Source organism: Hoplias malabaricus, chromosome 8 (genome assembly GCF_029633855.1).
Source record: "Hoplias malabaricus isolate fHopMal1 chromosome 8, fHopMal1.hap1, whole genome shotgun sequence".
Classification (NCBI taxonomy): Eukaryota; Metazoa; Chordata; class Actinopteri; order Characiformes; family Erythrinidae; genus Hoplias; species Hoplias malabaricus.
This window is the reverse complement of record NC_089807.1, coordinates 35,165,182-35,181,766: the sequence shown is the minus strand read 5'-3', so window position 1 is coordinate 35,181,766 and position 16,585 is coordinate 35,165,182. Positions and strand designations below refer to the sequence as shown.

General features: G+C 39.8%; 1 protein-coding gene across 4 annotated transcripts in view; it reads right to left on the bottom strand.

The window, feature by feature from the left end:
* Positions 1–308: 308 nt before the first annotated feature.
* The window catches only part of ndst2a (N-deacetylase/N-sulfotransferase (heparan glucosaminyl) 2a), a 160,283-nt gene continuing 144,006 nt past the window's right edge, over positions 309–16,585 (bottom strand). For all 4 annotated transcript variants that reach the window (XM_066678766.1, XM_066678765.1, XM_066678763.1 and 1 more), the window contains 12 exons: positions 11,749–11,836; positions 11,502–11,656; positions 9,059–9,244; positions 8,508–8,636; positions 7,250–7,432; positions 6,469–6,565; positions 5,483–5,606; positions 5,121–5,295; positions 4,549–4,719; positions 3,669–3,778; positions 3,080–3,182; positions 309–1,462 (listed from right to left, as the gene is read on the bottom strand). In XM_066678766.1, coding sequence (XP_066534863.1) covers positions 1,337–1,462; positions 3,080–3,182; positions 3,669–3,778; positions 4,549–4,719; positions 5,121–5,295; positions 5,483–5,606; positions 6,469–6,565; positions 7,250–7,432; positions 8,508–8,636; positions 9,059–9,244; positions 11,502–11,656; positions 11,749–11,836 — 1,647 coding nt within the window. In that variant the 3' untranslated portion in view covers positions 309–1,336. The remainder of the gene's footprint in view (positions 1,463–3,079; positions 3,183–3,668; positions 3,779–4,548; positions 4,720–5,120; positions 5,296–5,482; positions 5,607–6,468; positions 6,566–7,249; positions 7,433–8,507; positions 8,637–9,058; positions 9,245–11,501; positions 11,657–11,748; positions 11,837–16,585) is intronic.

Here is a 16,585-nt window from a genome sequence, read left to right as displayed (position 1 = left end):
AAAATGGGACTGCGCGACAGAATCTTTGTTACTGTAGTTCACCTGCTTTGCCACTGGAGATTGCTGTAACAAATGCACTAGCTCACTGGCTGAGATTCAGGATGGATGACCTCTGGTGGTTAGATTTGTAGACTATAAAAGCAGGCATGCACTCTGGAAAAAACAACTAATGCCCCTTTAAAGATTGCCCTCATTGTTTGATCAATGTTTTATGTTTTTTTTAGCTTCAAGCTGTTAACAAAAAAAAAAAAACACTGTAGTTTAAAGAAAGAGACACATTTCTAATGCATTTCCAACCTCTCTAAGAGTTTATTAGAGATGATACAGCGTTGGGTGTTTTTAAAAGTTTTTTTTTTTTTTTTTTTTTTTTTACAAAATAAAAAATAAAGTATACAGCAACTCATGTTTGCAGGACATACCACAGATTCATAGTGCAGCCCCCTCTCCTCTCTTTCCTTCCGTCACTTACAGCCCCTCTCATGGAACAGAGCTGCTACGGCTTTTGTATGAGCTACCTCGCATCTGTTGACACAGTGTACATTTGGAATCAAGACTGAAATGTGTGGGGAAAAGTGCATGTAGAAAAAAAAAATCAGTATGCTAGCTATTAACTTATTTAAGACAGACACTTTTGTCAGCATTATGACTGGAGACTAGCTTTTACTAGACCCTACCTCACTCTGCTCTTGCATATAGCTTCTCTGTGCATAATTCCCTGTGAGTGTGGAGAAGAGAGGGGATGCAGGCCGACGTTCTTCACGTTGCCCTAGTCAAACGGCGCCTCGTCCTGTACACTAATGCTGTCACGGCTGAGCTCGCGTATTTCATCATGATCCCGCTCAACCAGACCCAAAATATACAATGCTTTAAAATGTACAATGTTTTACAATCATTCCTCTGAAGAGATGAGCAAGTGTAGCTTGTGTGTGTGTCAATAATTCACTCCTGTTGCTAGTTCAGTCATGCTGCACAGACCTTGTACTCAGATCCTGGTGGGACACGTCAGTATTTATGACAGCTGGGAGTCACGTTTGCATGAAGACTACAAATACCAGCAGTCTCCCTAGTCTTCCAAAGTTCATACAGGACCACTGAGGACATGTAGGAGCATCACGGCCAGGGAAAAGGCTCATTTCAGCAGTCCGTCTGTGCCCTTTAGCCATGATGGCAAACCCCATCTCATCACTGTCACTATAGCGTTATTGAGACTATAGTGTTGAATGGAGGGGCAGGAGAGGACGAGACAGCCCTAAGTGTCTCTCGCGTTCCTGGGGGTCCTGCGTGTGTGTGCGTGTTTGGCTGGGGATTCAGGGGCCTGGGGCCAAGCACCACTGTTTCAGCTCCAGCTGCTGCTCTGGAGCTCTTCTCTGAGCCACGAGGGAATCGTCTGGCCCAGGCGGTTCAGCAGCCGCAGCAGCTCCAAGTTATGTTCCCGGTAATACTCCATCAGGAAGGCACGCGTCTGTCACAAAACAGCACAAACATAAACATATAATCATTCTAAGTTATATATATAAAAAGGGACTGATGATACAAAATGAGAGCCAGGATTAAGCTCAACCTGTGGGTGATAAATATTAAGTTGTATTTACATGCTGTCATTGGAGGAACAGGTCGTTCTCTGCCTCTGTATGTCATTTGTTTAGTTAGTTATTTTGTTTTTCTTGTTTTATATTAAATCCTTTGCATCTGGAAATGCATCCATTTTAAAACTGAAAACCTTGTAGTTAAGGCTCTAATAAAAGTTTGGATTGGTGGATTGTAAATGTTAAGAAATTTTCTGTCAAAACTGCTGCTGTCTGTGGTGAAATTTTGCCTCCCTACTCCACTGGAAACAAGCGGACATTCCGTTATTTTTTGACGTTCTTTTATGTCCATTACAATACTGTGAATAGAAAACTCCGGTAGTGATCAAAATAAGAGCAACCAAGAATTTCCTAGACTCATTTTTGATGAGGGTCATGTTGTGAATGAAGTACATTTACAATTCCTACTCATTTTTTAAAACCGTGACCATCAAATATTTCATTGCAAGCTGCTTTTCTTCTCAAAGACTACTGTTCTCTAATTCTGATCCCAGCTTATTTACATATTTCACATATATGTTTTTCGATTTGTGATATATAATATATTTAAATCAAAAACAACTTCTCTTATGTTAAACAAAAGTGGGAAAGAGTTAGCTGAGGGTATTTCTGAACACAACAATCTACTACATCACGTATTACTGGGAGAAAACATTGTTGGAAAAATGTATTTTTCCAAAAAGATTTTCCAGAAAGATTTTTTGTCACTCCTGAAATTAGTAGTAAATTTAGTCAGTACAACAGGCATGTTGGAGAAAATGTGGAGCAGTAGATGTAAACCATTCACATGTCCTTTGGCTCTGTCCTGGCACTGAACAATTGTGGGAGAGAGACCACTGAGTTATGGTCATGTTGTACAGTGATGTACTTGGGTAAGTTCTCATTCAATACTGTGTTAAGATCAGACAGACGTGTTTAAAATGGTCCAAGTAGCTTATAAAAAAGTCACCACGAGACGACAAGACACAGTAATGTCTTTGAATAACAAAAATCTTGTGGCTTGCCTGACAGTATTCATTCGTGTATTGCTAAGAATAGATTTGCGGGATGTTGTACTGTAACTGACGACTGACCTGCTAAAGACTGCCCAGAATATTTTATGTTTTTGTTGAGGAAAAAAACAATTTAAACTTTAAAAGAAAAAATATTTCTGGAAACAAACTTCAAAAATCCCTATGCCATTTTCCAAACTTCCAAGGTCTTTGTCCTTTTATTCACATTTTGAAGGACATTCACAGAATTTCTTCTGAGCTAAAGATGACAGAAAAAGCTGCACTCAAACAGATTTTGAGGGAATACAGAGAAACCCCTAGAGGGAAACTCGAGCAATAATAAGGGTCTGAGGTCAGAGAGGGAAGCATTTTTAAGTTCAGCTCTGTATCTGACCAAATCACTTCCACCACTAGGGATCCAGCGCACTGCGGCTGTGCCTGTGGAGAATGATGGACTCTGAAAGAGGCAGAGCGCTAATGAAGGGAGATAACCTGTTTTACCTCAGGCGCCATTTCTGGATATTTCCTGCCTTTGCTTTTCCCGAGACACTTGGGACGACCCCCCTCCATCCTCTGGCACCAGAAACCTTTACTCTCATCAAACCTGCAAAAAGCACAGTAAGTAATATGAAGTTACAAATTAACACATTCCAATTTGGTAGTAAGATATTAAAAAAACAATAACAAAAAAAAAACTAACTAATAACTAAATAATGATTAAATCACTTTTGTTAACAAAAAAATATATAGAAATTAACATGAAGTGAAAAGTAAAACATGCTTATTTCTTTCATCATTGCACAGCAGTACTGTAAAATATAGACTCCTCATTTAATCCATCTGTGGCAGTGAAAACACACACAGAAACACACCCAGAGTGGCAAGAGCCACTGTGCAAGTTAAGGACGAAGAGAGCACTATTCCTTCACTCTGTCTGCTCCATTTTTCCTGTTGGTCCAAGTGACTGAGACAGTGACCTTACAGCCCCAACATCGCTTCTCTAAACTTCAGGCCAGAGCCGCCCCAAAGAAGTAGGATAGCAAATTAAAATTTCACACTATAATTACTCAACCCAATGTAAGGGACTCACATGAGAGCCTGGGTGTAGTTGAAGATCGGAGTCACCCCCAGAAATCTCTGGATCCCCTCCATCACCAGGGCAGGGTTGGAACGAAGTAAGGCTCCATCTACTACATAAAGCTGTGCACAATAAGAGGGAGAAACAGGACACAGATTAAAATGCTGAATGCTAAATTATATCTGTTTGTTAGGGTGACCAGAGGTCCTCTTTTAACCGGACATGTCCGAGCGGAATTTCACAAACGTCCGGGATTTTGTTTTTCTAGAGCTTACATAGAACTTCGAGAAGCGTTTGGTTCACAAACTAGTCCCGCCCTCCCCTACTCCGATTGGTTCGCTTGAGTGAGAAGGGGGCATAGTGAAGTAGCCTATACTCTTCTGATTGTTGGCACTGGGTGCGGTGACATGCCAGATATCCAACATTTTGTAGAACAGAGTGTACATCTCTGGCATGAGGTCACCAAGCCCAGTGTCAAACATTAACCAGAGGAGTGGTAAACATAAAGGAAGTAGAAGTACACCAGATTATCTGCTCCCCATTCATTAGAATGAAAACCTGCAAGCACACCAGTCCTTTTCTGATAAGATTAGACTCCCCCTTTCCTTAGGCTAATGTGCAGATGCTGCAGAGCATCCTGTTCTATTGCTAATGCTTTTCAATAGAGATTATACAAGCTGGATGTGCCCCATAAGAATGCCTGTGTCAGCACTGTCAGTACTTTAAAGCTTTAAAGTCGAGGAATTCACTAATAAGGGCAGACTGTTCACCTTTTTGGACATATTTACTATGTTTAAATTGGACAGCAACATGATGAACAACTTTTAAAAATAAAAAAACATGTCTGGACATGCTGAAAATCTCGTACTTTCTCTTAAAGCTCTAACCATACCTGTCTGGACTGAAAGTGCTGTAGCCAGTGCTCTAGGTGAGTAGCGTACTCTCCAGGCTTAAGGCTACGACTCTGTAGCACCAGGAGATCTTTAGGAGACGACGGCCCTGCTGTCACCACCTGGTGAAAGGTGTAGTTTATGGCAGCTGGGTCCTGGTGAGCTCTCTGGTGCTAAAACACATACACGCACAAAAAAAAAAAAAAACCCGCACCATTAAGTCACAGTCCAAGATCACGTGCACAACATGTAACACGTAAACCACTAATCACTCATGATATTTTGATATGAAAAAGGTAACCTATATTTTTATTTTAAAATGTCTATTTAATCAAGTATACTATATATATGTTATTTTAAAATTTGTGCTCAACTAATTGCCCCTATCCTTTAATGACGATAGCAGATACAGTGACAACAATAGACGCTGTTTAGTTCACAAATAATTCTGTTTAATCTTTAATTTAAATGTATATTATTGGAAACCAACAAAGAAACCATGTTCATTCATTAAAACCCAAGTGACCAGCAATTTTTTTATGAGAAATATATGAAACACAAAAAGCAGTTATACCTGATACCACGAGTAGGCTCTGTCGGCTGGGTTTATAAGCACGGAAATGATCTTGGCTCTGGGCAGTAAGGCTGCAGCCCTCTTGGGGGCCACTTCTGTGTCAAAGTAGTTGGCACTTTTCTCAAACATGAAATCTGTGCTCACGTTTGAGGGGAAGGGAAAGAACTCCATATACCTGTGTACAGTGGGGGGAGGTAATAATAGTAATAATAATAATGAATCCCATGCCTTAATGTCAATACATAACAAATACGGACAAGTACTACACATGACACACATCATAAAAAACAAACAAATATCAGGAAATAATTGGTTCCATCATAATGTACTGTGGCATGTGAAGGGAAAAGACAGCAGTTTACCAGTCAATGCCACTGTGGTAGTTGGGTCCATTGAAGAACTGAATCTCCTCAAAAGTGACAGGACTGGGGAAGTTGCTAGTGATGGCTGGGTGCAGAATGAGGAAAGAATGCAAGGCTGTGGTACCTGGGAATGACGGACACATAAATGAAGTGTCACAAACATCATATGCTTCAGAAAAATCTCAAAATACACAGTCTTGGTTGTTAGACCTAACCATTAGGGCTGTTGCGGTGAAAGAATTTTCTGCGCGGTGTTTTAACAGGGTTCAAAACTGTGATATGCAATAATACCGCCACAAATTATTTATTTAATCCTGATTCTAGTGCTACACTCTTAATTTACACATGGAACCAGCCTGATATGTTCCTTTTGAGGCTGCTCCATGACTCGGTGCTGGTGGAGGCAGTTGGGCCTCGATAGCTGTGTTATAGGTAGCTAAATGAGATCACAAAGTTTCGGATTTCCCTGTTTCACAGCAACCTTTCTGGTACAAATTTTGCATATTGCCTCACCTGAATTGCCTGGCTCTCCCTTTTCATTCAGTTGCATTTGTTCAAACTGTTGCATTCGGTTTTGTGACTATGTTTGCTGCCATTGTGTCCATTTTATAAAATGATAATTGACATGCAGCCGTTCAGATGCCAACAGTTGGGACAAATCACACTCCTAACCTTTTTACAATTATTTTAAACAAATGCATTTAACTACACACATTATTACACACATTCACTAAAGTGTAAAACAAGAAAGACCATGCAATGAAAGGGAACACGTATACATTGCGTTGGTGATGGTTCTTGCCATTCGTTGCGGTTGGCTGGTCAATAGCCCGGTATTACCGTATTGCAGTTATTGTGACAGCCCTACTAACAATATGTAATACTTGATGAAGCAAAACCTCTATCAGACAATTCTTGTTAAATGAAATGAAATGAAAGCTCCACTCCACTTTAGAAATTCTGCTCTAATCACTGGGGCACCTAACCTGTTTTTTGGGGACCAATAACCAGAAATTTTGGCAGTCGGTCACATGTTTTCTCTTTGGACCAGATGTCTTTATGTCTCTTGTCATGACAGGGATTCTGAAAACAAAAACATAAGTGCTGTTAATAAATGTACAGTGTAGATATATAAACGATGCTTCATACTTTCCAAAACCTCTACAACCTTGAACAGACAATATATGGTTCCTTGACACAGCATAAAAATCAAGGACTGGTGCTGCCATGTGTTATTTATTTCAGATGGCACTGAGGAGTTTTGTGTTTATATCTAAATACATAATTCCAGGTAGTGCTGAGACCTGTAATTTTATACCTCCTCGGGGTAAAAGAGAGCGAGATTATTTTTATCACTGTGACAGGCATAAGTAATGTTTGTTTACACTTGCAATGATATGAAAATAAATCTCTCAGTATTACATTTACAGATGATAAAAAGGAGGCAAAAAGAGACTATTGTCTCTTCTCTTCAAAACATCTCCCAGTAAAAGTAACATGCATCATTATACCAGTTATTTTTGACCTTGCAATCCAAGTGGTTGAGAGGCATTCTATGATGTGAGCACTGACTGCATTTTAAAAATCTCTTCATCATTCCACTTTATTCACCTGTAACCTAGCAACATCTGTTGTATAGACTGTTTAATATGCATATTTTTGCTCACAGAAGGCAAGTATATTTTGTTAATCAGATATAGTCTCCCAGTAGAACACTGCTTTAGGATTATTATTGCTTAAACTATAAATATATGTGTAGTTTTCCACCTGCCACAGAGGGTCCCTCTCCTCTGGAAATATCTGGAAGTATTTTTCAGCCAGTTCTAGAGGAGGTAGGGTCTGCAGGTGTAGGTTGGTCCAGCACTGCACAAACTTGACTAGAGACTCAAAGGTGTAGAGGCCCAGGCGGTCATTTCCATAGTTAGAGAGGTGAGTCATGAAAATGCTGATCTGTGGGTGAAATGAGGGAGAAGAAATACATTCAAGTACTGAATATTTTAGCTGACAATTACTTCTCATAAAAATTTTGTTTAGTTTGTGCCTAAATTTTGCTACTTATTGATACTGAGTTACTCTGGACTACACACAAACACTTCTGCCCAATAATAAGTTATAGCACCAGTCAGAAGTCAGAAAGCTAAATGTTTTAATAAGATTCATATATATATTTTGATGTGTGATTGTGAAAGCGAACACATTGCTAAATATCTGCAATGAGCAAAAATAATTGCTATCAACTGATAATTGCAATCAAGCATAATAAAAGTGACAGGCCTACAAACTATACTGGCATGGAATCTTTTTCCACTACACCAGCTCCCCCCACAAAATGTAGTCGGTAACATTGCAAAACAGTGAACCATGGGCTTTGGAAAACACAGCAATGGTGATATTAACTTTAAGGGGTGTTTACTCGTTGTGTATTGGGACAGAGCATGGCTCCACTCATAAGTTCAGAGATATCAATGTAGTTTTTGTTTCTTGTTGCACTGTCCAGCTCTTGCTGGAGTCTTTAGTCAGCCAACCAGTCTAAGGAACGTTCATACCTTTCCAAAAGACCATAGCGTCATTTTATGAGTTGCTGTTGTGTGTGAGATAAAACCAAAATTGAGGAGTACTGTAGCTTGGAGAGGTTGCAATTAGCAAGTTTGTGCTGGATGTCTGCATTTCTTGATGATTGGTAAGTGTCTAAGGCAAATCAGCGCTCTACGAGGTTTACACATGGTTTAATCCCTACTGGACTCGCTTGGAACCACAGATGAGCAGGTACTAAAAAAAAACCTGGTTCCATGCATCAGGTACCAGATTTGCCAAATGGAAAAGCAAAAAAAGTAGAGCCCAGCCAAGTTGAGCAGTGTAAAGGCCAATGCACTTGAAAAGCACCCATTTGAGCTACATCACAGATGATAGTATGAGTGTAGTAATCTTGTTAGCTTGTTTACAGTACCCATGATACCCACCTGCTTATGTGTTTAAAAAAAAAGCCACTACATACAAACAGCTGCTGCTGCCTGTAGCTACTTACCGGGTTGAGGAGGACAGTGAGGAATAGCTCTCCTCCGCGGATGCTCTTGTCAAGTTCGCGGGAACCTCCCGGGTATTCATTATAGAAGATAGTGTGGGTGAAGAGTCCGCACGTCTGCCTGGGCAATACCTGCGCACAGAGAGAGAGAACCAGATTGAGAGAAAGAGAGAGAGAGGGAGAGAGAGAGGGTGGAGGTACTTTTTACTTTCCAAGCTCTAATGATCTCAACACAAACATGCATATCTCAACACAGACAGAGAAGACACAGTGGAGTGATACTTTAGCACCCAGGGAGAAGAACAGTTTTGCTCAAGGGCATAAACAGTGGTTGGTACAGATTCATGGTACAATGGAGAACCTGATTAAACCTGCTGAGCTCTAACCTCAGCTCGTTATGCAATAGGATCAGTATCAGAAAAACATGACCAATTTTGGAAAAATGATTCACTTTTCTAGTATTCTTCTCTAATCACCAAAGTCATCATTTCTTTGAGATTACCAGTGCTTATTAGGTTTTAAAACGTAAAGACAATGAAAAAAACAATGTGTACCTCTATCCCATTGTGTATGAAGCCTCTACGATGGCGTGCTGGCCTTAGGTGGGGATACTCCTCTGTGCTGGTCACTTTGATCCCCCAAATGCTCTTCCAGGCTTCGTAGAGCTGGCTGTGTACAGGATACACCCCTGAGTGGTGGGGTGCTACAGCATAGCCCATATCTGTGGGGATTCCATGCTCCTAAAGAAGACAACAAAGGAGAAGAAGCCATTAGGAAGATGACAACATAACATCATTAACAACACACCCTAACAATATCAAAAAACAGCGATACACAGGTTTCCGCTACATTGGCCTTTACATTAAAAATCTTTGACATGAGCTTGAAATAAGGTTTCAAGAATTTAAATTTTGCACCACTGGTTCTTTAAGACATTTTATTTTTGTTATATCATTCAATATTTCACATACTGTACTGCAGTAAATCAAGTTAACCAGCAGGGGTGGCACCACACCTTGAAAAGAGGTGGGGTAAAATGTATGCTACAGATATCTGGACTCGTCCCTGAGGCCTGAGTAGTTTGAAGCAACTTATTTAGATGCATTTAAAAGCGAATTTGTCTTAAAATGTATTTATCCACACCTAAAACAGCAATAATTCACAAGGCACTAGTGGCTTTGGACAGTAAATGAAATGCCTGTATTTATATTGAAGACATGATGACCTCTGGTTCCTATCACCACCACTGTAAACGAGATCAGAGTCTCTGTTTACCCACTGACTGGATTCTGCAGACATTTTGAAAAATCAGTGGCATTTCCCCTAAAATGATATAAGCCAGTTTCCTAGCAGCAGTAAGCAATGTCCCAGACCCCATTCGGCAAATGTAACTGTCCTAGCATAAATTGTGACCATCTGTGCTTCATATTTACCGAATTTACCAGAATCGAGATTAGTCTGAGCAGTGGTGAACTGCTCTTACAGAAGCTGCAGCCGTGATTTCACCCAAACTGAAATCAAGATTTTAATTGGTTATGACTTTTGGCCTGTTAGTGCCTATAGGTTTGTGTTAGGAGTGGTTCAAGGGATTTTTTTTCTTTTCTTAATGACCCACTTAAACGAAACAAAAGAGTGGTGGGGCAACGCCTCTATACTTCTAAAAGTGGTGGGTCAAATGGCCGCTTGCCCCTGTGGTAGCGATGGCCCTGTTAACCAGGATTAATTATAGTCTCTCTGAAATAAAACATGCAGTTGGCCAGAATGAGGATACCCACTATAAGCTCAGTGAAGCACAGTATCCTGACTATTTTTAATTAAATATTTAATGCTGTCATTGCCATGAAATGACAGTACTGTTTTATTTTTTTTATTGCTTTGTGTTAGAATTATTGTTTTTTGCTATCGACCATAAATAAAAAAATAATCAATGCTGCTGTGCAAATACAAATTTGTTTTTTGTTTTTGAAACACATGTATAACATCCTCATTTGCACAAAATGGTGGGCCAATGCAGTGCTTCCTGCTCACATGCAGGGTCCAGAAGGCATGTATGCATTATGAATGTCTGGTATAATCAAGCTACCTATAAACAATTACTCTGACTGGCAGAGAAGATCTTCAGAGACACCACACGGGGGCGAAAGGAACGCACTTTCAGACAAAAAAGTTGACAGAGTATTTGATGCCACTGCAAACTCTTGGGGTCCGAGGCATTACTCACTCTCTCCCTCTCTTTATGTGACCCTATTGAGGACAGTGTGTGAGAGTGCGTGCGAGTGTGTCCTAGTCGTCGTCCTTGCTAAGGAGAGCCGTTTGCAGGCTCATTAAGCTCTGATGAAGGAGCTTTGTCTTCCTCGTTGACCAGTGCAGTATAGAGAGAGCATGTCAGTGTCTGGTGTAAGGACGGGATGTGACAGAAGGATTAGGGAGCGGAGGGGAGGCCTGGTTTGTATTCACAGCAGACTCCTGGCTCTGTCTGCCTGCCTGTGGGCCATATACCACTTCAGCAGTCACCATTACAACCATGTGTGCTCATTTTCAACAGGACACCCTCACTGTCCTCTCTGAAGTCAAGTAAAAGTATGTCAAGGGCAAAAGGAGGACTGTACTTATAGCAGGGGGAAGCACTGACACAGATATCAAACAAAAATAATGTGCATGATATTTACAAGTAAAACTAAAGTCATGACTATTACATAATGACAGCAATCGATACAGAGAATACACACGCAGTCACAGACCCCTTTACTTTCAGATTGACTGTAATGAGCCTCACACAGCGCACACATAACACAAATCAGATGGTCAATTAAGGATTAATATTCAATAACATGAATAAAAACTAAAATGTACCTTGATACTACAGTGACAAATCTATCATATTCTCAACAAAGTCTTATCAGACACAAGGTTTGATTCAGACACAATCCTAATTAATGTTTTTATTATGAAAAGGCTGTAAAGGCTGAAAAGGCTCTTGCTGCTGTTGTAACTGACCTGTGCAAAGAGCTTGTTGAGTCGCATCTGCTCTGAGAGCACGCTGACGTTATGGAAAAGGTGTGGCTGCATGTGACTCCACATGTGAGGAAACCACCAAAACTCCTCCTTGTGCTGCAGCAACATGTCATCACCCTCATCCTCCTCTTCAGTACCTATGCAGACGTACAGGTTAAGGGTTAACAGCAGCAAAACTCAACTGGGAATGAGAAGAAACTTAAATAAATAAATAAATTAATATAATTACCTGCATGGTAGAACTTTCCAGAGAATCCAAGATTGAAGGTAAAGTCAGGGACTAGTGTTCGTAGTTTAGTTTGTGTGTTGAGTAGAGCCTAAAAAGAAAACAAGTTTTATCATTGTAGGGCTGCTCATACAGGCACATAGTGCTGGGCGATATGAACGCAAATTAATATCACAATTCACTGCACATTTTACCACGATTACGAACAATTATATTGCTTTTGTAGTTTGACATACTTCAGTGACGAGTCTTGCACTGTAAATATGCTGCAGTATTAAAGCTGGGATATTTTTTTTATGTTGCTGGGAGCTTGTTCCTCTCTTGTTTTTGAGACTCTATTCCACTCAAACGTTCATTAATGTCATTTCATGCCATGTCTCTTTCCAGGTTTTCTTTAATTCAAGCAGAAACACATTAGATTAGATAGTAAGTTTTAAAACAACTGGGTGGGCGATATGTCCCTAAAATAATATCACAATATTTCAGTGTATCTTGGCAATAAGAAAAGAATCACTGAAAAGGACATTCAACAACACATTATTGCAACAAAATAAATGTTGTATTAATACTGATTATTTTAAATTAAATATATACAATATATTAATAATATTAAATGGTTTAATTTATTAAGTTTTTATTTTACTACAAATATTGTTAATTATTCAGAAGTGACCAAAAAAATAAATCTGTAAATATATGCTTATATTTTGAACAACACTAACTTACCAAGATCCTGATTTTTTTTTATATAAAAAAGTAACCTTAAAGCCTCACAGCCCTAATCGGTTATATATTGGATGCTCTTGTAAATGAAAACCTGCACAAACACAAAGTCCCTGGCCCTTTGTGAATAATATTAATGACCCCTAATATATCTGTTGAAAATCATCCTGAAGATATTATCTGAACAGTTTGTATCATTTTCTTACATAATTGTATTAAGACACCAACAGATGGCAATGTGGAGCCGAGAAAGCTTCCATCAGGGAAGGGCATTTCAGCACTTTGGGCAGATCAACAGACAGAAGAATATGAAATCTACATTTGTATTCATATTTCCTCAGCCCGCAGGCACCAGGTCAAAAGACGCATACTCATGAAAGCAACAGCCTTACATCGATCTTAGGGAGCTACCACCCCCCCACCCCTCAAAAAAAAAAAAAAAAAAAAAAAAAAAGAGGGCAAGAGAAATATTTCTTAAGTCGAAATTGCTGTGCAAACGACCTGCGCTGTGAGGCTTAAAATACAAAACGACCCAGCCATCAAGCTCCTCAAATCTGGGAAGCGATATGAGAGGATAAATGAATAACAGCAGCGAGCTGGCACAAATCAGACAACAGGGAGAGATAGCTACTGCTCCACCACAAATCACACACAAAACGCAGTGCAATAGCCATTACAGCATCACAAATCACCTCATGCTGAGGAAGAAAGAGAGAGGGGGAGATAGAGGGATAGAGAGAGAGATAGGCTAGAGATGCTTGGCAGGATAAAAGATGCCATCGCACACTGATTTAAGAGCCACCGGTGGGTGTCCTTGAGCGTGTGGACTCACTGTTTGCTTTGCCTTGAGAGTGTTTGCTGAGTGTGTCTGTGTAATCCTCCAATTTGTGTGGCAATCTTGGTTCTAGTCAAGATCAGTGAGTGCAGGGTGGGGTTGAGAAAGATGGTGCTGCGCTGAATATATTTGTTTTGAAAGTACTTTTGACTTTGACACACCGACACCTACGCTTTTTAATAAAAGTTTGCAAACTGCTCCCGCAGATCATTAAGAATTTAGAGCTGGGAAAATATTTGATTGGGCAAAGAAATGAATAATATCTTCAACCCAAGCAAAAGTTATTAAAAGGGGCTGCAATGCCTTAAACTGAAGCAAAAGCTGCAGTGTGTAGCTCATTTCAGAGATGATGAATTACTGTAGAAAGCTGAAATATGTTAACTTCTGTAAAACTGGGTATAACAGTTCTCCTCAGGGTACAGAATACAGAGTGAGGTGTGTGTGTGTGTGTGAGAGAGAGAGAGAGACAGCGAGAGAGCGAGAGAGAGAGACAGAATTGTGAGTACAGCCTGTGGACCCGAGGGCCAGAGGTCAGAGCCCAGCCTGTCACCATAGCAACCTCATCCGTCTCCACAGACACTAGAGCAAGTTGGAAAAGAGCAGGGAAATAATTTCCCTGTTCTCAAACTCAGCTGGACTGGGTTGGGGGTGGGTGGTGAACACAAACACACCTCTTTTCATCTCCTTCTGAAGATCCCCCTCTTTAAATTCTGGAGCTAAAACTTCCAAAACTAAGCAGCAGGCATTGAATGGGACAGACTGAATTAAACTGCATACTGTTGCTGTCCAAAGAAAGATTGTATCTCCACAAATTTAAAGGAGAAGGAAAAACACTTCTTAACTTTCAAAGGAAGTCAGTGCAAAAAGATTTTATTCAAAGTAATTGTGGAGCATTTCAATTGGTCCGTTCGTCATGTAATTTACACACAATATGAAGCACAGCTACTGTTTTCAAATCATGTAGTAAAATAAAAAGCAACAATATGTTTTTCTTTTGAAAGCCACAATACGTAGCGAACAAAGCAAACGTTGCCCAATGACATCACAAACATTTCTGCCCATTAGCTTCCATTCACAGCTAAAGAGTGGCCACACTACACCAGTAATATGCCTCCACAACAAAGAAAGTCAAGAGTGCGGGATGTCTGTAGATTAGCCACTTACCCATTTATACACTTTGCTAGCCATATTATCAGGTCCACTTACTTTGTAAGTGCAAGCTGGACTTGCAAAAGTATAGATGGTGGTCCATCTGTTTCCCTGCATAATTTGGTAGGGTTTCTTTATCAGTCAGGAATAATCAGTTCCCCAACAGGACCCCTGTTCTGAGCTAAGCAGGTATTATTTGGGTGGTGGACCATTTTCAGAAGTACAGTGATACTAAAATAGTAACAAGAAAATAGAAAACTAGACAAGCCTAGTTCTTCTGGACCGCCATTAGCCAAATAGCCATTGTCACAGTTGTGTTTCTGGCATTTCAAAAACAGGAAAGCCCAAAATACATACCCTTATTATTGGAATGTCTGGAGAAGCTTTGGTACTTCACATTAATGTCTTTGTTTAAACGTAGTTTCAATTATGTGATTGTGTTGTACAGAAAATATGGAGGGCAGGACTAATAAATGCAGAAATTATAAAAGAAGCACAAAGATTTGTTCATAACATATAACACCAGCATCAGTGTTTTTCTTGTTATTTTAATTTAAAATACATAAATACTAGATGATCTACCACCAAAGAACAAATAAGACCATGAACATTTTGTTGATTTTAAGAATTACAATTACTTCTTTATTCAATGTAACAGGTTAAAGCATGTGAAGTTTAATGTAGCTGTGCACAGCTATATAGAGTTTTATAAACACACTTACACCACAAAATGCCGTCCCACCACTTCCCTTCACAATATTTCTGGCAAAGACACACAATCACATGAAATAAGACAAATTCAGCAGCCGTGTGAAATGTTGCCGAGTTCTGAGCCATCCTGCTGAGCTTGTGAACAGCGGAGAAATGTAACTAACACAGAACCAAAGGCAGCCCCAGAAACACACACAAACGGAGTGTGTTCTTTATTTCTTTCCTATTATTTATTTATATTTTGTAAATGACCCTGTCCAAATCAACTGGGCGATAAATGAATTTGATACTCTGAGCTCTTTCTTTAGTCACTGCACCTCAACACACCCACAGATGAAGCCACCGTTTGCGCTGAAGAACCTACTCTACTTTGGTTCCAGCTGGGATGAACTTTTTCTGGTTCGCGAACAAGTTTATGCTGATGGAAATGCACAGAATGATTCCAAATTTAGTTCACAAAAAAAGAAAAGTGGCAACAGACGATGTAGTAGTGCCACCTTGTGAAATATGGCTGAACTAACAGCAGAATTAAAATAAAGTTCCTACTCTAGCATGCATGTTTCAACATTAGGAGTCAGTCAGTCAGTTAACTGGCCCTGTAGGCGGTGCGAGTTTTTAAAATACAGTACAATTTTTGTATATTGTTGGCACATTTATATTATTAGACTACCCATAAACATGAAATTTAAAATAATTAATAAAGGTTTCAGTTGAAGCACAGTGCACTTCATGCCCCATTTCTTCTTTTATTCTCACTTTAAGCTGTTGGCTACACATTTTAAGTTTGTGCATATATTCTCAGTCCAGATGTATTTAAAGTCTAGGAACACTGTGGTGTGTGTAATTCACTTCACCATAACAGTGTGTGCTGTGCTGAGAATGAACCACCTGCTCAGTGGTGGTCCTATGGGGGTCCTGATAGCTGAAACAGTTTAAAAGGGGGTCCAAAAAATTATGCAGAGAAACAGATGGACTACAATCTGTAAATGTGACACTACAAATAGCACCTATAAGCCGGCTCAACAAAATGGACTATCAGTGTTGAGACAAGGCCAAATAAAATGCATTTAATAAAGTCGCCAAGGAGTATATCTGCTCATGGACTGCTCTCACTTGAGTGTTTGCAAAACCCAGTGAGTCAGTGCTTATAGGCTGCTAAAGGAAGAGCAGGAAGCTGCAGCTAAAAGTCCTTTCACACTGATTTCAGTTTCTCATTAAGACTGGATTTAGGTTGGCTTTGGTGGTCCCAGACTGCCTTAAAAAAAGCAACAGCAAGAAAAAGATAGAGAAAAGCAACAACAACTGTAGAAAAACCTCTTTCCCCAATGTATCAAACTGCAGAAACATGACAAATTTAAATTCTGGGAACTAGACCTGAGGACTACACAAAACCACCCTTAGGCAAGCGTGACAGCCTGTGCT